This window comes from Piliocolobus tephrosceles, chromosome 9 (assembly GCF_002776525.5).
Source record: "Piliocolobus tephrosceles isolate RC106 chromosome 9, ASM277652v3, whole genome shotgun sequence".
NCBI lineage: Eukaryota > Metazoa > Chordata > Mammalia > Primates > Cercopithecidae > Piliocolobus > Piliocolobus tephrosceles.
The window spans coordinates 47,165,587-47,192,775 of record NC_045442.1 but is presented as its reverse complement, the minus strand read 5'-3'; the positions used below and the strand labels follow the sequence as shown (position 1 = coordinate 47,192,775).

The 27,189-nt window shown below is 34.8% G+C and overlaps 1 protein-coding gene across 1 annotated transcript in view; it reads right to left on the bottom strand.

The window, feature by feature from the left end:
- PRKG1 (protein kinase cGMP-dependent 1) overlaps positions 1-27,189 on the bottom strand; it is a 1,246,104-nt gene that overhangs the window by 1,160,549 nt on the left and 58,366 nt on the right. Inside the window, exon 2 of the mRNA XM_023225157.2 lies at positions 6,547-6,713. Within this exon, the coding sequence (XP_023080925.1) occupies positions 6,547-6,713 (167 nt within the window). The remainder of the gene's footprint in view (positions 1-6,546; positions 6,714-27,189) is intronic.

The window sequence follows — 27,189 nt, the reverse complement described above, 5'->3', positions numbered from 1 at the left end:
GCTTGGTCCAATAAAGGAGTTGCAAGAATAACTTTAAGTACATTTGTATTTGAACTGTTTTAAAGATAGCTTTTAGATTAACACGAAAAACTCATAAGGCCAAAAGGCAACATCTGATTGTAAGAATAAAATGGCCTGTTTCTCATGTTAAATTTACTGAGAGCTAATCAATATGAAAATGCATTCAATTCCTTCACACTCTCAGGTAGTGTTTTGAATGCCATCTGATATTGAAAGGCTCATTTTTAACAATCAATTTTATATAAAATCCCTCTTTGAATGTCAACGTTCATTACATCATTTAATTGTATAAAGACAGTAAAACATGTTTGGGGAGGGAAAATAGAACTTGTAGTTTGAAGTGGTATAAGTTTACTGTTGATGGTGGTTAGCATGATTCACATCCACCCTGAATAACAAATAGTGTTGAACATCAGCATAACAGGCAGACCACATTGTATCAACCAACTTTCTGGAAAAGGAAGCAAATCTTTGTAAGTGAAGTCTCAGTTCAATACCAACAGAAATGAGAGTCTAGTCTTTTGAGAGTCGATGTGAATAATCACATAACACTTAGAGTTAGTATACAAATGCTCCGTTAAAAGAGTCATTTGTGTAATAACTTGAAAGAATTGTTCCTTCTTAAAAAAATAAAATAAAAATGAAACCAGTGAGAAAAACAAAATCAATGCTATTGATTGTAGATAGAAAATAGGGCCTCCAAGGTACATGGTGGAGTTTAATTCCAAACAATAAGGACACAGAGGTGGACCAAGAATTAAGCCAAATCATAGCCATTCTTTTTTTTCTTTTCTTTTTTTTTTTTTGAGACGGAGTCTCGCTCTGCCGCCCAGGCTGGAGTGCAGTGGCCGGATCTCAGCTCACTGCAAGCTCCGCCTCCCGGGTTTAGCCATTCTCCTGCCTCAGCCTCCGGAGTAGCTGGGACTACAGGCGCTCGCCACCTCGCCAGGCTAATTTTTTGTATTTTTTTTTAGTAGAGACGGGGTTTCACTATGTTAGCCAGGATAGTCTCGATCTCCTGACCTCATGATCCGGCCGTCTCAGCCTCCCAAAGTGCTGGGATTACAGGCTTGAGCCACCGTGCCCGGCCAGCCATTCTTTCAATAAGAAAAAAGGAACTAATAAGAGAAGAGGAATGGATGCCAGATGATCTACAGAGGGGTCAGTAAGAAGTTTAATATTCAAAGGATGCAGAGAGGCCTAAGAAGTACTTATAGGAAATATCTTGCATTTTTTTCTTTTTGAACTATTGCTGTTCAAGTTTTACTTCTTGAAAACAGATCATTTTTCAATCTCTTGGTTTAAAGCTATGCATCTTTTATGAGCTCCTCAAGCTGGAGTACACATAATAAACATGTAACAACAGTACTTCTTTTTTTTTTTGAGACGGAGTCTCGCTCTGTCGCCCAGGCTGGAGTGCAGTGGCCGGACCTCAGCTCACTGCAAGCTCTGCCTCCCGGGTTTACGCCATTCTCCTGCCTCAGCCTCCCGAGTGGTAACAACAGTACTTCTAATCGGTACTTCAAAAGTTAGCACTGCATAGTCCTTAGGCATGGGGACTCCATGGCCAAGATGCGTATTTCAACATACTGATTGCCTAGTCTTGGCCAAGTTATTAACTTCTTGGCATCAGTTTCCCATTTATTAACATGTAGATAACAGAATGCCTATCTCTTAAGGTCATTATGAGAATTAAAATTTTAAGACCTAGAAAGTGACTAAACAGTACCTGGCATATGAGTAACTAATAAAAGTTATTATCATTAATAAGCAACTCATGAAAAAAATTGGTAAGTTCCAGTACTTTATAGGATTATAGGATGACTACAGATAATGATACTATATTATATACTTCCAAACAGCTCCAAGGAGGATGTTGAATGTTCCTAACACAAAGAAAATGAAAAATGTTTGAGATGATGGATATGCTAATTACCCTGATGTGGTCACTATACATTCCATGTATCAAAACATCCCCATGTCTACATGACTATTTACAACTATTGTACATCAATTAAATGAATAAAACAAAATAAGTTAACTTAAATTAAATAAAATTTGAAATGCAAAAAGAGAATTGATGATTTCATCAAAAAAGTTTACCTTAAAATAACCAATAGTCAAAGGACACTAAACAGACACTTGTCATTTCAAAAATTAAAATGAAATTTATCTGCTTCCACTATGAAACATCACATAATATGAACAAAACCAGTATCTCTAAGCAAATCAATCACTATAATCGATATAAATTAGACATTTCCAATACTAGAATATTAGGTAAAATTCACCCCAAATAACACATCACCAATTATAAATCACTAAATCAGAGTCTGTTTCATTTTGAATGAATGTAGACTGAAGTTTATCTTTATAATAAAAAAGGAAAACAAGAATACAAGGGTATTAACACATGCTACCTCATAATTAAGGCCAACATCTATCTGTTTAAGAAAATAAACTGTATCCAAATATTCTGTAAGACTCACTAAAATATATTAACATAATTAAAACATAAAATGAGCTTTAAGCAATATAATCTCCTTACACTACTGCCTTAAAAAGTTAATTCCAAAACAACATTGATCAAAACTTGAAATTGAAACTTCTAGGTAGCACTTTTAAGTATCTGAACTCATCTTGCTTGAAAATACATGACAATGTACGCATACTACACCCAGATGACTCTTTCCCAGTCATCCTAATTAATAAAGTCTTACCATATGAGTATTCTCTTTGTTAAAACCATAAGAACCTTTGGCATTTAGGTATGCAATAATACTTGGAACACTGTCCGGGATGAAAACAAAAAATTTGTAAGGCACATCATTTTATGAAGACCACTTAATTTCACTAAAGAGAGACAGGAAGAATTGGACTGATTTTGCACATAAACTCCCTGGGTGTTTTGCTGAACATCTTGATAGTAAGAAAGTTTGTGGAAGATCCTTTACAGCCTATTCACTCATTGTGACCATGGTATACTCTTTATAAATAGTTCACAGATAACAAAGAATCTATATCAAAAACATTGCTACCGAAATTTTGAGAAGATTGAACTAATTATACAATGAAACATTTCCTCAATTAAAACTTTTAAAAATTTAAATGATCGTTTTTTAAATTTTAAATTATTTTGACATGAGGCTATTGGCACAAGATCTGCTAAAGTTACACTGAGCTGGCTAGAATTACCATTTAGGGAAAGATAGGCATCAGGTTATAAAATTGTAGTCATTTTATTGAGTTTAACTGAAGGCAATCAACAACACTGCAAAAGCTGTGACTCTGAAGGCAATCAACATCATTGCAAAAGCTGTGACTTTGAATATTGATACATTATTTAGAACCCTGTTTTTAAAAGGATAATTAAGATAATGTGCTGTTTAGTCAATCCAGCAATAAAAGGAAGATAAAGAAAATTTATTAAAATTATCATGAAGCAATGGGGAAAATATTAGTGTACTTACCTGGGGAAGCAATATTGTCTATCATGAGTATTTCTATCTTATTTTGTTATATTGGGTTGTGTGTGTGTGTGTGTGTGTTTGCATCAAACATCTTTGTTTGCTTCCCTCTCTTATCTCCTTATCATGTAGTATAAGATGTGTTGACTTTATATCATAGTATTTAAGTATTGTTAACTTCACATCATAGTATTTAAGCTATGGGATATCAATGAGATGAATAAACATCACCCAAGAACTTTGTGTCTTCTTTTGGGGAAAGGGTTAGTAAATTTGCAGTTGCACACAGGGTTGTTGAATCATGTTAGGTAGAAGTATGACCTTGTTCTTGTCTTTATTTAAAAATTAAATGTGGTTTAAGAAGATATGTATGGGTGCCAAGTTGACAAGGGGTCGATTGACTTGTGATGTTTAATTTTACATGTCAACTCGGATAGGTCACAATACCAGAAAGTTGCTCAAACATTATTCTACTGTAGACGTTTTGGTGAAGATACTCTTTAGTAACATCTAAATGAATATACATTGAGGAAAGCTGATCACCCTCCAATAATGTGGGCAAGCCTCATCCAATCAGTTGAATAGAAAAAAGTCCCACTTTTCCCCTAGGAAGAGGAAATTCTGTCAGCAGATGGCTTTCAGACTCGAATTGCAGCATCTCTGAACAATGGGCCTTACCCTGTAGATTTTGGACTTGCCAGCCTCCATAATCACATAAACCAATTTCTTAAAATAAATCTCCTTCTCACTGTATATATACACACACATCCTATTTGTCCTGCTTCTCTGGAGACCCCTGACTAATACATAGCCCCATAGTTAACAGTTTGAGCTATAAATCCAAATAGCCTGGGTATCTGACTCTACTATAAACTAGTTGGGAGACCTGGGCAAATTACTTAACCACATTAAACCTCAGTCTCCTCATCTACAAAATGGAATAATAAATATTAGCCTTACCTGACAGAATTAAGGTTTAAATAAATTTTATATATAAAAAAAATTTAGAAAAAGCATGCTCTGTGTGTTGGGCATTTTCTAAACATTAACAAATATTAACTATTATTCCCAAGCTTCTTCCAATATAGCTAGAAAACTTCCAGTTAGGCTTAGTAAGAAGGGACAACATGAATAAATTTTAGAAATAATTTCCATGGTTGTTTGGGAATCTATTTTTGTAAGAAATATTTAAGATAAAGGAACATTGAATCCACAGGTGTTCAAAATTGTGGTTTCTTGAACGAAATAGCAATAATTAGCATTTGAAAACAGATGAAGCAAAAATATACTTTCCTTTATACAAAACCTGTTTTATTAAAAGGTGCTGACCAATATAATATCTGAAAAATAATATCATATGAAGCTACTGATATAACCTCAGAAATGCTTTAAACGTGGTTTGTAATTGTTAGTAGTTCTTAAGATATTGCCTCTATCTTTATATTCTATACTTGACCGCTATATATTTTTGTCACTTTTCCATCCTTTCTGCTCACTATCCACATATAGCCTTGTCCTATAATTTCATCTCTTTTATTTGCAATTCTCTGCCAAGTGTACATTATGTGTATTTTTGTGTATTGTGTTTTGTCACCAGAAGAAAGTCTAAATGAGTATTTATTTATTATTCTAAATGAATAATATTTTTGGCCTTGGAAGAATTTTATATTGTTGACATAGAGGGTGAAAACTATAAGGAAATAAATGATAGAAATTACTACTTAAAAACTGAATGCCTAACATATACCCAAAAAGATGACAAAGAATAAATAAAAGGTGCATGCTGAGAAGAAAGAATATTTCTTATATACTGTCAATATTTTAATAGAAATAATAATACTTATTATTATGTTGTGGTGTTCTATACTTTACATTAAACATTCACACACATTATCTCATTTTATACCAATCCTATAAAAAAGGCAGAATGCAGAATTTTTCATCTGTTGGCTCTAATGACATTTTGGGCCAGGTGAATCTTTGTTCTGGGCAGCTACCCTTTTGGGCAGTATGCCTGGCCTTTACCCACTAGAAAGTCAGCAGTCCCCCAAACATCACCCCCTTTGTGACAACCAAAAATGTCTCCAGATGTCACCAAATGTCTCCTGGGAGACAGAATCATCGCCAGTTGAAAACCACTGGCAGAAGGAAAGAATATCTTCTTTTTTCACAAATTGGTTAGGTGAAACAGAGAAATTAAGTGACTTGCCCAAATACACCGCTTCTCTGAATGACCTATAAGTTTGATAATTATAGGACATTATCACACAAATGTTTTGGATAAAATATTAATCACCACCTAAGAAACTGGTTTTCACGTGTCACCGTCTTACATTACAGGTATTTCTGAACTCACTGTCTTCCAAGCTGATTCAGCCATTATCTCAAGCTACTTTCTTCCCACAAAAGAAAAACATGTTATTATAGATTTCAAGTCAGAAATAGGTATTATGAAAAATTAGCTAGGCATAAAACTTATTTACACAGTGGGTGCCTCCGTTTTTTTTTCCAAAACACTTTCTATATTAGCCTTTACAGGATGTATGAAACAAGCTATCATTCCTATTAATTAGGCAGGTAATACGCCATCCAATCTTTATTATCTGCCTCTGTCATACACATGAAAAACATTTTCTTTTTACAGAGGCAGGAAAACTAGTCACATATTAAAAGTTAAGGGTACAGTTGAAGATGCTTAAATTATTGGACCAAAAATACTTCCAGTGATCTTGAGCTTCTGCTGAAGCTTTGTATGTTAGCTCAGTGACCTGACTGCAGGCAGAATATTCAGTGTAATAAACTACCTTTCTTTTTTCACATTTTTAACTTTTCCATGTCTGAAAAAATAGTGGATTCTCATATTAATATTCTAAACACAAACACTTCACATAATTAGTTAACGACTGTATCTAAGTAGTGTTTCAACTTTTTTCAAACTAATTTCTCAATAAAAGAAGGAAAAATTGAATTTTCCATGTAATGCATTGCCATCTGTGTGCAGCTGATAAGATGAAAAGGGAATATTTGAATGTCAGAGGATTGGAGTTACAAACCGTACCTTCCATGACATACACCAGTGACCCCACATCTCCTTCTTTGATGATGCAACTGTCCTTGCCGTACTCCACCGGGTACATACAATCCACAATCTCTTGGATCTGCGACAGCTCCAAGTTCTTCATAAAGTCATTGTCAAGGATAGCTTCCTTTATAAGATCCTTGGACCTACGGCAAGAGAGGGAAGATTTACTGGCACATCTGACAAGCTCTTTCATAGTTTGTGAGGTTTAGCAGAGCCATACAGTGCTCTGGCACACCACAAATGTATTTTCTTGTTAGGAATCCAATAATTTTCTGGAAGACTGGAGAACAAAGTAGTTCCATGGCAGCAAAAAAGGGCACTAAGAATTTTTTAAAGTATTCTATCATTTAATGAATAAGTGACCTACCAACCAACCAACAAACAAAATCAAACAAGTTCATTTTGCTTTAGACTTTTTCTTGATCACAAAGATTGCCAGAAAACCAATGGATACATACTTTAAATTAAAGTTTGTAATTTAGTTTAAGAATAAATATGAACAAAATTTTACAACTCCTGAACAAATACTATTACTACTGTTTATATTTGTAAAAGAACATCAGGGATGTATTGCCCTATACACAATTACAGAAAAAAATGTTTACTTATTTTTTATGTGCCTCTTCTGCTAGACTTTATGCTCCACATAGGCAGAGATCATTTTAAATTTGTTTTTTTACTGTATGCCCAGTGTCTACTAAGATGCCAGTCATCTATAAACAGTATTTAAAAAAATACCAACCCAATAGCTTTATGTGTGAAGACTGGTGAATATAATGTTACTTTCAGTAAATGGTGGGAGATAATACTGCTCAAATAATATTTTTGATTAAAAAAGATAAGACTTGGACTCCTACTTAGCTGTTTGAAACAACTGGTAGAAATGCAACAGTTCTTTATACATGTCCCATGCTTTTATAGAGAATATTTCTTTCTTCAAGCAGCTTAGACTGAGGTAACCAGGCAAATAAACTCTATTGAACAAGATGTTTGAAGTGCAATACATTTTAGGTATGGGATTCAAAACAGGTAGTCAGTAGGAAACGTATTCATAAATTTTGTAATTGGAATTCAGCAGTTAATGAGAAAGTTTTAGCAGAACTTAAAACATTGGGATGTTTATTTGCTTGGATAGAAAGTTCCAAATGACTTTCTAAGAATGCAAAAATCAAAGTGGAAGAGACAATAAGAAATAATTTATCAGGAGGACAATCAGAGCACTATCAGAGAAGTCAGAAGCCGGATAAGATGAAAGCAAAGACCTTAGCAATCCAGAGAGGAGACAGCACATTTGGAATGTCATATTAAAAGTCTTAATTTTAATAAAATTAAACACAAAGTGGCCTTTGTCCTCACTTGCTTAGCAAGTGGCTTCCAGGGAAATGACTTGCAGTAGTGAATACTGACTAAAGCATTAGTCTTCTCTCCCCATTTCTGGGAGGCTTTTCATCTAGACCTCAGTCTAACTAGCCTAGCCTTCACCATTATGTTTTGTAATAATTCAGTTTTAAGTAGTGCAAAGATACACATAAAAATAAAAACAATTAAAATTTCATTACTATGAAGAATAGTCCTAGAATGAAATGTTATGCTACCATTAAAATTATGTTTATGAGGAGTGCTAATGGCATGGAGGAAATTCTTCTATTATTTTTAAGTGAAAATGCAGGATACAAAATTGATTTTAGAGTAAGAATGCATGTGCCTATTAAAATGTAAACACACACACACACACACACAAAACAAAACATAGGTTTTGAAGAGGCATATATTTGGGTTTCAATCCTAGCCCTGACACCTCAAAAATTTTGAGTGGGTTGTCTTACTTTTTTTTCTGAATTTCCATGTTATCATCTACAAAATGATATTTTAAAAATACCAGCTTAATAGGTTTATATGTGAAGATCAAGGAATAAAATGTTACTTTCAGTAAATGGTAGGGGATAAAGGTTGTAGCAGTATTAATTGCAGTATTATCTTCACCCTTCCTTATAATTACCTTCACCACTCTTGGTCTGAAGAATAGCAGTGGCACCTTCATACCACTTCTTCATATTGACTCCTGAGATCTACTGTTCTGGGATTATTTTTCCAAGAAGCTGGGCTTATTTGGTACTCAGGAAATTAATCTTGGTCAAATTGTATTGCATTTTCTCTTTCCTAATTTTTTTTTTTTTTTTTTTTTTTGGTCAGCGAGTGAGGCCATTTGATGGGATCATAGTTTCTTGCACAATAAAAACTAATCAAGAACCACAACTTGTTCAGCTACATACAGATGGTATATTATCCTTTGTGAAGTATTAAGAGTGCCCTATAAAGATTTACGTCCTAGAAATGCAGCAAGATTAAAAATGAAGCCCTCTTCCAAGAACATAATTATAATTAGCACCATCCAAATATGATTGAAGTTGCTTTCTCCCCTCTCATAAATAGGATTATTAACCTGTTTGATGAAGATATTACAAAAGATTAAACAATGAGCTCTAACACAATTTCTTAGAATTATCCAAACTTTCCAACTGTTTATCACTGACTGTAGAGTGTGGGATGGGAAGGACGGGATTTCAGGACATTTTTGTTTCTCAAATTGTATTTTGGATGGAGGACATTTAATTTCAGGTCTCTGAAGAAACAAACTGGAAACTTCCATATAGGCTGTTGTGTCACTTTAAAGGAAACTAATCAATATAGGACCACATATTACTATTTATACCTTCATACAGGTATTGCCAAATAGCATTGTTTCTGAATTGTCACAAATAATTTGTCTCTACTCTCACAGCAAGATAGATACCTTATGCTTCTGTGTAGTACAACCCCAAAAATGTTCTTGTCAGAGAATAATACTCAAAACCCTGACTTTTCATGTAATTTTCTTTTAAGTCCTTTCCTACTGAGGACTGAAAATCTTATGTCAACTCTCATTAGTCTTTACTTTCTCTGACATTATAGACTATAATTAATCAAGGCCTCCATCTCACTCTTCTTTGAATCCTTTTCTTTCCCCAAAGAAATGGTCTAAGACACTCACTGTAACTAAGATACAATGCATATAAAAATCAGTGACTTGAGCTGTGTTATTAGTATGGGAGTTGGGGAAAGGTGATATCACAAGTTACAGAAGGTAGCCATCTGCTTAACCCAGAGTATATATTTTAACAATATTTTGAAATAATTCAGCAGCCTGACCTGAGAGGTATAAGAAGCAATCACAAAGATCATGATTTTTTTTTAATCTTTACTATCTGCCTTTGTGTATAAATAATTTATTTTTAAAATCTTTTTCTTTCAAGCCCAAAAGGTGTGGCTTTTTAAATCTAAACACCCACAAACGTGACTTGACTAATTTGAGCTAGCCCTATTCCTTTGTCATCATTGGATTGTCAGCCTCTGAAATATTAGCTATATATAAAATGATATGCTGGTACTCTGGCTGTCTGGCTGAGTTGGAGAAAAGCGGGGGAAGCCATGGTATGTAGCATTTGCCAATTTCCATGGTGTAAATACTCCCACCATGGCCAATTTCAAGCTTTCATGCAAAATCAACCTGTTTGCAAAGTTCCTGGAAATTAACAAGCAGATCTTACATGAGCCAGTGCAAGTTGGCTCCAGCACAATACTGGATATAGAGTATTTTTCTAACACCCTAAGAATTTAGTGTAACTTAATTTATAAATTCTGAAACCAACATGATAATCCTTTCTTTCCTTAAAAAATCTCATGAGGTGGTACAATATCCCCAGATAATTTAATGCCAGGATTAGCAATAGTTCTTCCAAACGTTCAATTTTAGAAAAATAAATTGGAAAATCCATTTCCCCATTTACGTATTACAGAGAAAATTTCTGAATATAAAGAAAAAATACTTGATAGAAATTGTCTTTCTACACAATCTTAGTTAAAAATGGACAATTTTAGAGTATATGAAAACATATACCTACTTCTCAAATAAGGGAGCCAGCACTATTCACTGTTAAGAAACAGTCCCCCACTAGTTTTTCTCAAGCTAATAAAAGGATATTCTATATAATGGTTACCATACAGTAGGCTAGCAATATGTAAGTGGCAGTAGGGTTATTTCAAGGAGTAGGGAAGGCTAGTTCAGATTAAGTGGTCAGGAAGGTCTCTCTGAAATAAAGATTATATGACAATGAGATCCAACCATTGTCTTCTCTATTGCAATGATGATGAGGAAAATCATTCTAAGTAGAAGTAAAAACAAGGACAAAGGTGTAGAGTTTGGAATGACCTTGATACATTCAAGGATCAGAAAGTAGACCTGTATGGTTGAAGCATACAGTGAGAAAGAAGGAATGGGATGGGAGAATAAGATCATTGAGGTAGGCAGGGGATGGGTTTCATAGGACCTTGAAGACTACAATAAAGAGTTTTATTTTATTCCAAACACCAGTGAAGGACTACAAAAAGGGGTATGATTTATAGACAATATAACAGACATAAAGAGCAAAATTGATTATCATATTAATAAGGGAGTTTTATAATTGAAACTCTTGGGAACCACTGTCTCATAAAGCTTAATTTATTTGGACTTTAAATCACTTACTCTCAGGCAACTCTTACATATTAGGAGAGAATGAGGTCTCATCTCAATTTCAAAAACTATCTCCAGAGGCCTGAAGTGTGCCCACTCTCTACTTTCACTCATGTTTTAGAACAGTTTCCCCCTCAGTCAGGTCACAGGCAATCTCTTCGATTAAAAAAGACTTCCAGGCACTTTAAAAGACATAGTCAAAGCTATTAAGTTATTGCTAAGAATGAAAATCAGCTAAAGCAATTTGAAAATGTAGCACAAAACTTCTGTAATAAAAATTTGTGACCAAAAACATCACTCACTAAAATTGTTTTGCACTGAATGGTCAACTTTGGGATCAAATGTCAGAAGAAGCAATAAACGATTTTCACAGTCACCTTGACCTACAGTATTGTCTATCCATTTGGGAACTCAGACATCCAAGTCTTCATTGAGGACGTAACGACAGTCCATAGCTCTTTCACACAAACATACTCCTTGCAGAGCCTCTTAAAAGTTTCTAATTCCAAGTTATTGCAAAAGGACAACTCCATTCATCTATTGTGAAATATTTGATTAATACCTACAAGCAAGAAAAATGGTAGTCCTGTTGCTGCCACAACTGTTAAGATTCTGCCCAAACCATGGATCCTATTTCTTGCCTAACAGCTTTTCTGAATGAACTCCACAGATATAAGCTGGCTAAGAGCTAAGAACTATCAACCAGCCCACATAAAGATAAAATTTAATCCTGCAAAGTTATTGGCCAATTTAGATATTCCCTCAAAACTACAAACCAGTTTTCAACAAGGTTCAGACTGTATTTTCACATCAACCAACTCTGCTATAGCTATCCCAATGTTATGACAAAAATAGTCGTGAGGAAATCAAAACTGTTTGCTGAATTCAGATCTATAATTAGCATTTGATACAAAATAAAGGAATCACTGGGCCAAAATTAATGATAGCAACATAGTTCTTAGGTGAACAATAAAATTTATCTTTTATTACATACAGTGTAATATTTACCAACTGTCAATTGCCTTCTAACATTTTTCCTGTAGTTCTAAAATAGATTATTTAGTTCCTTTTAATTAAATCACGAAATCATGATGAAATATTAATACTCAATGATTGTGGAAAGGGAAGATAGCCCATAAAATATTTATTTGCCCAAATGTCATTCAGATGGTAACTTAATTTTCCTTCTTTTTTTTCATTTTACTTTTAACTGACATGTAGTAACTGTACATACTTATGGGATACAGAGTGATATTTTCATAAATGTACACAATGTGTAATGATCAAGTCGGAGTAATTATCATATCCATCACGTTAAACATTTGTTATTTCTTTGTGTTGAGAATATTTAAAATTCTTTTAGCTTTTTGAAAATATACCATAAATTATTGTTAACTATATTCATCCTGCAGTGCTATAGAACACTGGAACTTATTCCTCCTATGTAGCTATAATTTTTTATCCATTAACCAATCTCTCCTTATCTTTCCCTCATCCCTACTCTTTGCAGCCTCTAATAACTATAATCCTGCTCTTTACTTTTATGCATTCAGTTTACATATTAGTGAGAACATGCAGTATTTATATTTCTGTGACTGACCTATTTCACTTAATACAGTGTCCTCCAGGTTCATCTATGTTGCTGCAAATGACAGGATTTCATTCTTTTTTATGGCTAAATAATATTCTGTTGAGTATATGTACCACATTTTCTTATCTGTTCATCTGTTGATGGACATTTAGATTGATTCTGTATCTTGGCAATTGTGACTAGTGCTGCAATAAATATGGGAATACAGATATCACTTTGATATACTAATTTTATTTCCTTTGAATAAATACCCAGCAGGACTTTAAGAAACTAGACCTCTAGCTCTTACCATATACAAAACATCAACTCAAAATGGATTAAAGACCTAAATGTAAGACCCCAAACTATAAAACTACTAGAAGAAAAAGCAGGGGAATTGCTTCAGGACATTGAGTCTAGGCAAAGATTTTAAGAATAAGACCTCAAAAGCATAGACAACAAAAACAAAAATACACAAATGGGACTATGTCAGAAAAATAAAAGGCTTCTTCATAGCAAAGGAAACGATCAGCAGAGCGAAGAAGCAACCTGAAGAATGGGAGTACATATTTGCAAGCTTCAGGCGAAGGACTAATATTCAGAAAATACAAGGAACTTAAAATAGATAATAATAATGATTTGATTAAAACAGGCACGTGATCTGAATAGACATATCTCAAAAGAAGACATACAAATGACCAAGTATATGAAAAAATGCTCAGCATCATTAATCATTAGGGAAATGCAAATCAAAACTATAATGAGCCATCATCTTAAACCAGTTAGAATGACTATTATCAAAAAGATAAAAAATAACAAAATGCTAGAGAGGATGCAGAGAAAACGGACCACTTTTTACACTGTAGGTGAGAATGTAAATTAGTACAGCCAGGGAAAACAGTATGGAGTTTTCTCTGAAACTAAAAATACAGCTAGTGTTCTCCATTTTAACTAATACTTTCACCTCATTGTCATTGACAAGGAGCAACGCTAAGTAGATCTTGAAATCACTAGTTAGATGTTAACAGATAGGGCAGGCTTATATTAATTGAGGAAAAGGAAAATTGTTGTTCTTTTAGGTGTTCATCCACTTCAAAAACATCAATATTAAAAGTCTCTCATTCAACTATTCAAGTCATTCAGCTCTCCAGAGATGCATTTTACGAGTGAGCCTAACTAAAAATAGAGCAGTCTCCAAAAGAATCCAGATCAAACTCTTCTCCTATAAGCTCCCTCTCTCATATCATGGAATTAAAACCGTGAAGTTTCACAGAAGTAACATAAAGTGCTTTGCTTGAGAATAAATAAGACTGTACACATTTCATTGTAGAATTGAAGAACTATTAAGAACTAACTCTATTTCTAAAGTTTAGATGCCCAAACTGCAAACCAGGGTAATAACTGAGAAAAAAAAAAGTCAGATATTTTTATGTCTAATTGCAATTCAATGTTTTAAAGTATTTTTTTCATATCTTTCAAGGCACTAAATAATTGAAATTTCTTAGAACTCATTTGTTTCCAACAAGGTCAGCATGAATACACTCTGAACAAGTTCCTCACCACCCTGGGTAACCCTATCATCAGGGCATACATTGAGGGCCATGATGTTACTGTTAGTCCTTTGAAACCCAGCAACTCATACCACCACTATGTGTTACATGTTGTAATTTCAATTACTGCAATGACTTGATTTTCAAATTGATCATTAAAGAAATCATTTTAGAATAATTCTGTTGTTAAGATGCTTCTAGACTTAATCTCTGAGACAGATTATCATATATTTTAAATTTTAAACTAAAAATACAGCTAGTAAAAATACAGTTTGTATTTAATGGCAGAAATACAGCATGATTCTCTATCCCCCCCTTCCCCCAAAGTATATACTTTCTCTTGACTGAAAATGGTGACTTGGTTACTTTACTCAATTAACTTAATTCCAGAAAATTGGAGCCAAATTTTGCTTCATTACAATGTCCTACATGTCTCACAAGGCAGATTTTCTACTCTGACACACTCAGTTCAGTTTCACCTCCAAACATTATTTTGCATGAGGCTTTAATACATTAGACATTTTGAGTCTGCCTTAAGTGAGATGGTGTGTATATTGAATAATTTTGAAAATAACTAAGTTTAAAACAAACAATCATGCTCCCAGTCACAAAAGTTCTGTGGTTACCAAGCTTCGTAACCAAACTGAAAAATTAACTCAATACTGACAATAACGTTAGTTATTATTTTATAGTAGTAGTATTACTACTATGAACATTTATTATTACCACTATTAATAGTTATTAAGTAGTTATTCTGTGTTCCAGAACGTACAAAGAGCTTTCCCTCATTTAAGACTCATTTTTGACTCTGTAAGTTTGCCATAGTGGAACTCAGAGAATTACATAAATTGTCCAATGTTGCACAATAGTAAGTGACAGGTAGAGTCAGGATTTAAAGATAAATCTGTTTGACTTCTAAGCCCACAATATTTAATTTCACTGACAATTTGAATAAATTATCCCACTTATAAAAATCCAAAAGCAAATGTTCCACTCATTTATCTCTAATTTTTCAAAAGTAGGAATGTTATACTTTTGCAGAAGAATGAAATTAGACCCTTATCTCTCACCATACACAAAAATCAACTCAAAATGGATTAAAAACTTAAATGCAAGCTCAAAAACTATGAAGCTACTAGAAGAAAACATAGGGGAAATACTTCATGACACTGCTCCAGGCAAGGATTTTTTGGATAAAACCTCAAAAGACAGGCAGCAAAAACAAAAATAGACAAATATGATTACATCAAAAAAGCCTTACTGTTAAGGAAACAATCAAAAGAATGAAGACATAACCTATAGAACGGAAGAAATATTTTCCACCTATACGCATGACCACAGTTTAATACCCAAAATAAATAGGAAACTCAGATAACTCAGTAGCAAAAAAACCCAAATAACCCAATTTAAAAATGAGCAAAAGAACTTAATAAACACTTGTAAACAAAAAAACATAAACATGGCCAATGAGTACATGAAAAAATGATCAGTGTCACTAATCTTCAGGAAAATGCAAATCAAAACTATGAGATCTAACCTTACACCTGTTAGAATGACTATTATCAAAAAGACAAAAGATAACAAGTGTTGGGGATGGTATGGAGAAAAGGGAATCCTTATACACTATTGGTGAGAATATAAATTAGTATAGCCTTTATGGAAAATAGTATGAAGATTCCTTAAAAAATTAAAAATAGAACTACCATGTTATCCCACTACTGGGTATATATCCAAAGTAAACTAAATTAGTATTTTGAAAACATATCTGCACCCCATGTTTATTGAGCACTATTCGCAATAGCCAAGCTATGGAATCAACTGAAGTGTCCATCAATGCACGAATGAATAAAGAAAATGTGTTATACAGACACAATGTAATATTACTCAATCATAAAAAATGAATTAATTTCTGCCATTTGCAACAATATGGTTGAACCTAGAGGATATTATCTTAAGTGAAACAAACCAGGCACAAACAGATGAACACCACACCATCTCACTCATATGTGGAACCTTAAAAAGTTGATCTCATAGAACTAGGGAGGAGGAGGGTTGTTACCAAAGGCTGGGGTAGTTAGGGAGGAAAAGGTGTTGGGAGATGTTGGTCACAGTTTACATAATTACAGTTTAATGGGGAGAATAAATTTTAAGAGATCTACTGTACAGCAAGGCAACTGTAGTTAATGTTATATTGTATTCTTGAAACATGGAAGGAGAGTGGAGGTTGTATTCTCACCTAAAAATCATAACTATGTAAAGTAATGCACTTGTTAATTAGGTAGATGTAACCATTGTACAATGCATATATATTTCAAAACATCATATTGTACATGATAAAAGCATATGATGTTATCTGTCAATTAAAAAAATTTTAGAAGAATGTTATCCTTGGATAATACGACTTTTATCCGCAGAGAGCATTTCATGCTTTCAAAACATTTCTACATCTAACGTTTCATTCTATCATTGCCACAGACCTGTGCAGTAGGTAGAACCTTATTGTCCTTATTTGATAGATAAGGAAACAAAGGTATAAAGAAGAAGTTAGATGCCTACCAAGTTCCTGTTAGAGACTAAAGTAGGACTCAGGTCCACTGACTATCAGCCTGCAATAAAACACTTTTTAAACCTTCTTTTATTTGACACACATTCATATTCATTCATTCATTCATTCATTCATTCATTCATTCATTCATTCATTCATAATCTGTCTCTCTCTCTCTCTCTCTCAATCTCTTTTTCTCTGTCTAGATCTTCCTATCTCTCTATTTCTCTCTCTGTTTCTTCTCTCTTTTTCTGTCTTTTTCTCATATTTTTGGCCTTTTTTTTTTTTTTTTTTGAGGTGGAGTCTCACTCTGTCGACCAGGCTGGAGTGCAGTGGCGCGATCTTGGCTCACTGCAACCTCCAACTCCTGGGTTCACGCCATTCTCTGGCCTCAGCCTCCCAAGTAGCTGGGACTACAGGTGCCCGCCAACACGCCCGGCTAATTTTTCTCAGACGTTTAGTAGAGACAGTGTTTCACCGTGTTAGCCAGGATGGTCTCGATCTCCTGACCTCGTGATCCACCCGCCTTGGCCTCCCAAAGTGCTGGGATTACAGGTGTGAGCCACCGCGCATGGCCACCTTTGGCCATTTTAATGTTTAAACTCACCTGAATAGAGTCAACAAATTCACTGCAACAGTTATCAGCAGGGAATTGTGGCCATTTCACAATAATTCTGTAGTTTGAAAATTCTGTCATAGTTCATTCAGAGATTCCCTTTCTGATCTAGTTCATTCTCTACATTACAGAAGTTTGAGCAAGGTATATGGCTTTTACAGAAGGATAATCTCTAATACAGAAACACTTCTTGAATTCAGCAATGGATTCAACTTATTTTGATTCCAGTGTGTTCACACTTGTTTTCTCTTCTCTGACTTGAGCACACATCTTTCTTTCTCCTTTTCTCTCCTTCTATTCCCACATACCTTGCCTCAGATGACTTCAATATGCAAATATGGAGGAGAAATGAAGCACACAAAATTTGTTATCAATTTGGATGGAGATCCATATTTGAATTTCAAATAAAAAAGAAGCTCCCATTATAAAATATAATATTCTAAAAACTGCAAGATGGCAGATTTTGTAATTAATGTAACTAATGACCTATAATATTTCAGAAAAATTATAATAGTTCAGAGAAGTCTGAATATAAGATACAAAACATAAATGCTTTCCAAATAAGTACTTTACAATAGAAATTTAATATGTACAATTTGCAAACTTAGAGCATGTTAGTATAACGGTTCATACACTATAATCTGAGCTAGCTACCTTAGATTTTCACGGCGTAAGACAGAAGGGGTAGGAAGAAAGGAAGGTTGAGAAAAAAGAAGATAAATCAATATGATTTTATAACTTGAATCCACTATTTATCATGTACCACATGTCCTTTAAAAGTTTGTCCCTTTCAGTAGTAAATAGTTAATATTTATTATATTTCCAACGTAACAATTCTAGCTTCAAAATCAGCCACTTCAGGTAAACACAGCAATAGTGATTGATGGTTTTAAAACACAACTATAATTATCTACAAAGTGATTTAAAGAGTGACCTAGAGTTGCTACTGACATAAGTACAGTATTTATGGAAGTAAGTGCTATCCACAATCTGGAAAAACATTCCTAAAAATGTATCCTTTTTGAAAATAAGGTCACAACAATCACTGACAGAAGGACAAGAAGAAACAGAGAAGCAATAAGGAAGTTTAGGCAGGCCGTGAAGCCAAGGAGGTTGAGTATAAAAAGTAAATGCAAAAGACATGGGGTTCAGAGCACTAAGCATGCTTGAACTGCAGATGACTAGGCAGGCACATGATGTAACCCTGTGTGAAGGCCTCCAGCTAGTTAAAGGAGGATGCTGAGATCTTTTTCAGGCTGAGATTCCAGAAATCAGGGACAGGGTATAGAGAGATGAATGTTGGTCCCCGAGGTTGTGGGACACTGAGCAAAACCGTGGTCTAGAGAGAAACAGCTTAAAGAATTAATCCAAAGGGAGTTCAAGCAAACAAATGAAAACCAAGCCCAAGATATAGGCTCTTCAACCTGAGGGTGCTGGATGGAACAAAAGAATTCAGAGGGCAGACAGAAGGCAGCACTTCCAGAATATTTCTGGGGCAGCGGTTCTTAGGACTTCAGGGGACTCTTTCATGCAGTGGTTGGGTTATGAACTACCCGCAGGTGGGAATATGCTATTAGAGGTGCAAGAATTGCTGGACACACACTCTGCACACAGTCATGCCACAGTCTCTAGGGTTCTTGTTCATTTCCCAGAACAAACAAAGAGAATAGAGAGCGGGATATGAAAAGGGGAGGTATTCTATGAGGACACTCTCACTTTTCTTGGCCATACAGTCTAGTACAAGGAGGAGAGCTGCACAGAAGACAGCCTTTTGAGTACGATATTTTTATTTTAGGCATTTTTACACGTTATCTCACCCAATCCTCCCAATGGAAACTAAGAAATAAATCAGTCATGTTAGTTAAAATAATGGTTACGCAACATTTAACTTCCACCCCAGACCCTCTCTTAACAACCACACTTCTCCGGGTGTGCCACTTTGCCTTTACACAGTACTCTACTCAGACTGATCCTTACACTGTTCATTCGTTTACTCATTCAACGAGCATTTTTTGAGTACCTCATATATGACATTGTGCTAGGGATTAGGGGTAAGGCGGTAAGTGAAATAAACAGAGTATCTGTGTTCTCAGAGCTAAAATTTTAGTAATACCTCTTGTTAATACAGAGATAAACAAATAAATATGTTGTTAAGACAGAGAAAGTGTTTTAAAGGTCACAGAAAGAGTGCTGAATACAGAATAAAGGGGAAGATCTATTTGGCACATAAAATGAAGACCTGTTTGACAATGTAGCATTTAGGCTGATATTGAAGGATCAGTGAGCCACCCCATAGGAAATCTAAGGGAAAGGCTCTCAAAGCAGAAGAACCAGAATATTTTCTGGCTCTAGTTTGGAGAAGGAAGCTGGTGAGCCAGAGCCTTTAGATCAAGAGAAAGAATAGCTACAGGTCAATTTGGAGACATAAGCAGAGTCTGTTTTAGACATGGTCTTGCAGATGGTGAGAAAGAATTGAATTCTTAGTGAAAAGAAAAGCTATTAAAGGGGTAAAGCAAAGATAATGAGTGAGATGGTATAATTTTTATTGTAAAAAACATCTCTAGGATTTCAGTGAATAAACTGCAGCAATTCCAGGTGGAAGGAGAGGGGAAGGAAAACTCAGAAAGGATGCTATTGCACTATTTTCAAGTAAGACATAAGGATGGCCTAGATTAGGATGGTGACATCAGAGAGGAATAGAAGTAAAATGAACTTGAAAGTATATTTTGCAACTGGGCGCTATAGGACTTACCGGTAGAATGAATGTAAGATGGGGGAAAGGGAACAATCCTAGGTTTCCAGCTTGAGCAACTGAATAGACATTGGTTGTTTAGACTTAGACAAGTAACCGGTTCTTGAAGACCAAATAAACCTAGAGGTGGGGTCAAGAGCGAGGCCCCACAAAGGAGATTGAGAAATAGCAGAGACACAAAAAGACAACCAGGGCAGTGGACATCAGGGAGGTGGTGGGAGGGAAGCATTTCAAGGAGAAGGAATGGCTCATCCTTTGGATTCCTGCCAGAGCCATATTTTCTAGTATGATTACTTTTAAATCATTGGCCATTCTATCTGTGAGGTCATCCAATGATTCATTAGAAATGAATATTGTGCTTTAGTCTAGCAATAATAAACACTGCTCTCCACTGTGCTAATTTTTAAAAATCATTTAAAAATGCATTTATCATGGTCTTATTTCTCAGATTACTTTAAGCATAAGGTATCACAGCAACTGAAACTTGCTTGAAAACAGACTTACCCAGAAAGAAAGCTAGTAAGACTTACTGCTAAGCTCTACATTTAAAAAACTATACACACACACATACCATACAAAATAAATAAATACTAAAGCCTACAAAGCTTACTGTGATAAGTTTACACAGAGAGTAGGTCACGTCATGTGTTCAAAAAATGTGGCCGGACACAGTGGCACATGCCTGTAATCCCAGAACTTTGGAGGCTGAGGAGCACTGATCAGGGGGTCAGGAGATTGAGACCATTCTGGCTAACATGGTGAAACCCTGTCTCCACTAAAATACAAAAACTTAGCCGGGCATGGTGGTGGATGCCTGTAGTCCCAGCTACTCAGGAGGCTGAGTCAGGGGAATCATTTGAACTCAGGAGGCAGAGGTTGCAGTGAGCCGAGATCATGCCACTGCACTCCAGTCTGGTGACAGAGCAAGACTCTGTCTCAAAAAAAAAAAAAAAAAAATGCTCAATGTCCAAAAATACTGGATTCCTCCTCATTTATCGGAGCAAAATAGAAATCAACCTGAACTAAATCAAAATTAGACTGCCACATTTATAGTAAGAAGAATTCATTAATATTGAGGAAATACACTTCTTAGCAACCTAACAGGATAATCTATATAAGAAATGTATTGAATAGATTTGATTTTCATACCAAGTTAGTGCAGATAAAAAACCACTTTGCAGAAAGGTAGGCAATAGTGAACATGAAAGAGACTCAATATTAATCATATGTTGACTCATTCGACATCATATAAGCCTCATTACCCTCCCCTCCATTTATTTCCTAAGTTTAGAATGGCATTATAAATGACACCATTCAGAAAAATGATTGCACCATGAGGATCATTAAGGTTTCTGTGCTAAATAGTGTTTTGAAATTCTAAACACCAGTAAAGCAAAGCTCCTATTTATAGTTAATAAAATGAATACCTCATTTCACTTTTGACTCAAAGTTACCTTCGTGTTTATTATTTATTCCTTATGTTCATAGACATTTTTAACCACTGAAATTAGACCTTCTTAGATACTTACACTCTTTTGAAAACATAATGAGGAGTAAATTTAAAAGTAAAAAGTAAATACTTTCAATTAATAAGCTACTTTTAGAACCGCCAATACATAACCTCCCCTCCTAGTGAAAGTCCCCAAAGTAACTTTCAGCTTATTATTATCCCCAGACACATGTCTAGCAAAATTCATATGTGTTTCTTCCCACAGCATTTAATCATCAACTTTCTCTTGCATCATTCCTTTAAACAAAGCTTTATTTCAACCTTCAGCTTTCCTCTTATTTAAACTGGTATGACCTTTTCTCCCCATCTAATATGAAATGATTCTGAGACATTTCAGCTTGTCATTCTGAACTTGTCACTCAGCTCCTCATAGCATAAATCTACCATAAATCAACCCCCTGCCTCATTCACTCCAACTTTCAATAGGATTTGTGATGATGACTTCCAAATTCAGTAGGTCAACTCAAAATTTCTTGTCCTCTATTTCTTTACCAGCTACCTCTTTTCTTTCAAGAAAAGTTATTTGACATGCCTTTTGTTATACTGGTATCAGTAAGGTTTCTACATAGTCATAGCATTCAAGTCACTGTATAGAACCCTCTCACCACCCCTAAGATTCTCAGAGTATTTAGGTGTTCCAATCATTCTCAGTCCACACTAGGCATCAGAGTCAATTGGAGAGATTTTTAAAAATATAGACACCCAGGACTTATCCTGAAACTTTGATTTTAGTTAGTTTGGAGTATGACCCAGTTGTTGGTATATTTACTGTCATGTATTTATAGCTTAAATATACGGAATTAAAATATACTTTAATTACAGGATTTTGTTAAACCTAAATGTTTTTGCACAATTTACCACTCCTTGCTGCCCGCCCCCACGGCCCCCACTGCCATAGTTTTTAAGTTCCTATTCACTTTAAGAAACAATTAGGCTGGGCGCGGTGGCTCACGCCTGTAATCCCAGCACTTTGGGAGACTGAGGCAGGCTGATCACGAGGTCAGGAGATCAAAACCATCCTGACTAACATGATGATACCTCATCTCTACTAAAAACACAAAAAATTAGCCAGGCATGGTGGTGGGCACCTGTAGTCCCAGCTACTTGGTAGGCTGAGGCAGGAGAATGGCGTGAGAAACCAGGAGGCGAGAGCGCGCCACTGCACTCCAGCCTGGGCAACAGAGTGATCCATCTCAAAAAAAATGAAAAAGAAAGGAAACAATTAATTAATAGTGACTAAAATGTGGCATATTCAAGTATTCTCAATCCGAAATAACATTTTGAAAGATGTAAATAATGTTGCGGAAAATATCACACTTTATCATGAAATTGAGTTTGCGACATTATAAATACTAAACTTTAAAAGAATGGCATACACAGAGAACTACAAGAAACCTTCCAATTATAACTTCAGAAGAAATCAAAGAAAAGAGACAGAGCTTACTAGGACTTTGCTTATATGACATAATTTTGCTATTTTTCCGTATCTCTCCTGTCTCTTCATCTCCCTTCTTCTCTCTCTCTCTCTTCCGCCACCCACCTCCCACACACACACTAAAAACTCTCTGTTCTTCATTGTTTCCTCTTAGTCCCTTTACCAGCTCATTCTTCTTCCCAAATCTCTTAATATTTTTAGTTCCCAGGGCTCTATTCTAAACTTTTTTTTTAATCTTTTCATTTAACATATTCTCCTGAGATAATTTCACTGACATTACTATCCATATGCTGAGAATGACTAAATCTATATCTCACACCTTAGCTTTTCCCAGAGCTCCAGGCCGAAAGCATTCTTGCCTACATAGGTACCTGAAGCTCACCGAAGTACCAGCTGAATGCATCCTCCTTTCCCAGAGGATCTGCTTCTCCTCCAGGACTTTTAACCTCAACTAGGAACATTACCACCTACCCAGCTGCTCAAAATAGAAATCCATAGGTCACCTTCAACCTTATCCCCTCTCTCACATGCCACTGGCCACTCACCAATATTCACTGATCATTTCTACCTCCTAAATATTTCTTGAGTCCATGCCACTTCTAGGTTAGGATACCTTCATCTATCAACTGGACTTTGCTTTTTATTTTACAAACTGCTCCCGCAATGTCCACATTTAATCCTTTTCAGTTCTTTATAAACATTTTAGTAAACTTTTGAATACCAAAACCAAACAATTTTTGCATGTAAAAACTGAAAAATTCAAATAACATCTACAGCATGGTTAATAACATTGTGTCAACATAAATTTCCTGATTTTGACACCATACTATGGCGATGTACCATCTTATCATTGAGAAAAACTGGGTGAAAGGTACACAAACCTTCTCTAAACTATCTTTGCAAATTATTGTAAGTATTCAACTATTTCAAAATAAATATTATTTAGAAAAACTAAATCTGGTTATATACTGTTTCTTTCCCTACCCCTTCTTAAAACTTCTGAGTGCCCCTGAGTAAGTCCATCATTCTTACATTGACCTTTATACCCACTGAATTTTAGTCTACTCCATGCCCCACTTTCCTTCTTGGATTTGCCCTATAACTCTACTAGTGTTCTTTTTATTTCTCAAAAAGAACACTCACTCCTGCTTTAAAAACGTCAAATAAGCTATTCTCTCTGCCTAAAACGGTTTTCCCAGATCGTTGCTTGGCATATTATCTGCTTATTTTTTCAGATAGCTGCTGAAAATCCCTTAATTGGGAAAGATTTCCCAGACATCCTCCACTGATTCAGCCATCCCTTCAAATTAGATGAATTAACTCTTCTTTTAGGTTCTCACAGCACCCTCTACTTCTCCTTTTGTAAAAGTCATCATACTTAAACTTTTTTGTTCAATATATTCCCTCACACAAGTACTCCACAAACTCAACATGGACAGGAAATGAATGAATGGTGAGTAAATAAGTTATTCAAATTGCTGCTAAAATCCCAATTTTTTATCCATTTTATCATTTTCCAAAAGAGTCTCTGGGCTGTATATATACTGGTTTATTGGGTGATATTCTACTTTTCTATGATTAACAATATTTTTACAGTAGTTTATGAACCAATATTTCAGGGTGGTGGTATGCCAAATATCATACACTCTAGGGAAAGAGGTATGCCATTCCAGATATTAAATTAAACTGTGGTGTAGTTTAGATACAACTATAACGTCATTCAAATATCTAAGAAAGGGGAAGGTTTTCAAATACAAATTTCTGTTCTAAAAATAGTTATCTGTGAAGTCCAGAGACTCACATTCCATTAAATCTATGATGTGACATTCACTATTATTTTCTCCACTATTATTTGGCCATTTGTGCTCAACTTTCCACATTCATGGTACAGTTTACAGTAACATAAAGTACTTAGAATCCTTTTAAAGCATTTTCAGGACTACTGCATGTTATCACAATAAGTACTACATTTTTCAAAGAAGTAAAAGATATTTGAACTATAAGAGATCATCAGTTAGAGATCATCCAATTCAATCCTTGATTTTAAAAATGAGAAAGCTAATGAGAGCAGAGTTAATTGATGCTACAACCACAGTGAGAATACAGGTTGCTTGAAGTATTGACAAAACTCCCCACATTTGCAAACAGATTTGAGGAATTCCAATAATTAAATTGATGTGCAAAATTTTTCATCTGGCACATTAAATCCTTGACTCCTATTTACTGAAGTTTTTAAAAGTACAAATAATTGTTAGACCTCTAAATTTGGAGGCAACAAGAATGCATTCAGATTTCTGATAATGGCGGATGTTAGAATCAATTAACATTAAAATTTTGAATTCAGTTTTGAGATCTGTAAGACTTTTAAAGCTATTGAGTTCTTAAGTTTTGCTTTCTTATAAGGTAACTTTAAATAAGATTCTAAACGAGGGAGCAGGGAGATAAAATACAGAGTTTTATTATGTCAAGATCCAGGAATAAATTAATTAGGAAGAGAAGAGACACAATGTTGTTGATTTTAGGCTTTAACAATGTACTGTCTCTGACTAGCACCTCTCCCATTTATCTTTTTAATGTATTTTTTTCACAAAATGCATACAATACATATCTATCCATTTATGCAGATTTTTTTAGTCTGTGAATTAGCGTTCACCATAATTTATGAGCGAGATTTAATATCCTCCCTTTGATATTAAAATCACGTATAAAAGTTTGTAGGGGATAAGTAAATAAAGAACTAGGCCATCTCTTTTTCATTATCAGCTGTGCTGCAGTTTTAGAAATCAAAGATCTCCACACCCTTGTCCAGAAAGTCAGGCAGTAAATGTTTGCATGGCAGCAGCTCAGGAGAGTGGCTGCAGAAAGACCTGAGTTTGAATCTTTTTTCCTGCTATTTCCTCCATGTTTATCCATGATTCCATAGTTTATCTGAGCATCAGTCTTCTTATCTGTAAAATGAGCATGAAAACAACACCTATCTCTGGGATTGCACTACAATACATAGAATAATGTTTTGGGTGCCTAGAAGTGATCAGTGCAAAATTGATGGTGGTTATCATCAAATTGTAAGAGCAGTGGACAAGGGAAGGGAGAGAAAAGGTACCCTACTTTGCAAGAGTGGCACAGTTATGGTATAAGAAGACTCCTGGTGAAGACTAGCTGCTACGATTGGCACATGTGGCTGGAGAGCTTACGGGATTGGGAGTATAGTACAGAACGTTGGTTTTGCCATCCACATGCAGATTCCCTTTCAGATAACTGAAGACATTTTCACTCTGGCCCCCCATCACTCTGATTTAGCTTAGGAAAGGATTATCCATATAAGATAGCCATCACTGAGGGTACTTCTCACCATCCACCCATCTATGTCTCAAATTTCACTGTAAGGCTCATTTGGACCGGTTAAAATGCAGACACCAAGGCTCCAACCCAGAGATCTGGATTTAGTAGATCTCAGCTAGTACTTAACCATATGCATTTTTTAATTAACAAATCATAATTATATACATTTATGGGGTACACTCTGATGTTTTGACATATGTATATGATGTGGCATAATTAAATGAAGCTAATTAACATATCCATCACTTCACTTACTTATCAGTTTTTGGGATGAGACATTTGAAAGTTACTTAGCTATTTTACCATCTGCCTTTTTAACAAGAATCTTAAATTATATATATATATATATATATAACATTAGGTATATAATATATAAAATACATATGGTATGTATGTGCTGATGTCCACAAATCACGCTTGGAGAAACACTGTTGTAGATTGCATAGGCTCTGTCTTTTTATTAAATCAGACAGAGTTCTGTCTCTCAGAGTTACTCTAGCTTCCCCAATAAAGTGTCTTCAAAAAACACTATATTTTAGTAATAAAGTTTAAACTTTTATGTAGGGAAGACACAAGAAATAGCCTTATGATGACATTTGTAACATGTAAGATGTTGACAGTTAAGTTTTTCATTGTCTTTTACCAATCTTATTAAATAGACATATCTTATTATAATTTGTCTTAATGTTTGTTTTTTTTGTTTGTTTTTTTGTTTTTTTGTTTTTTTTTTTTTTTTTTTTTTTTTTT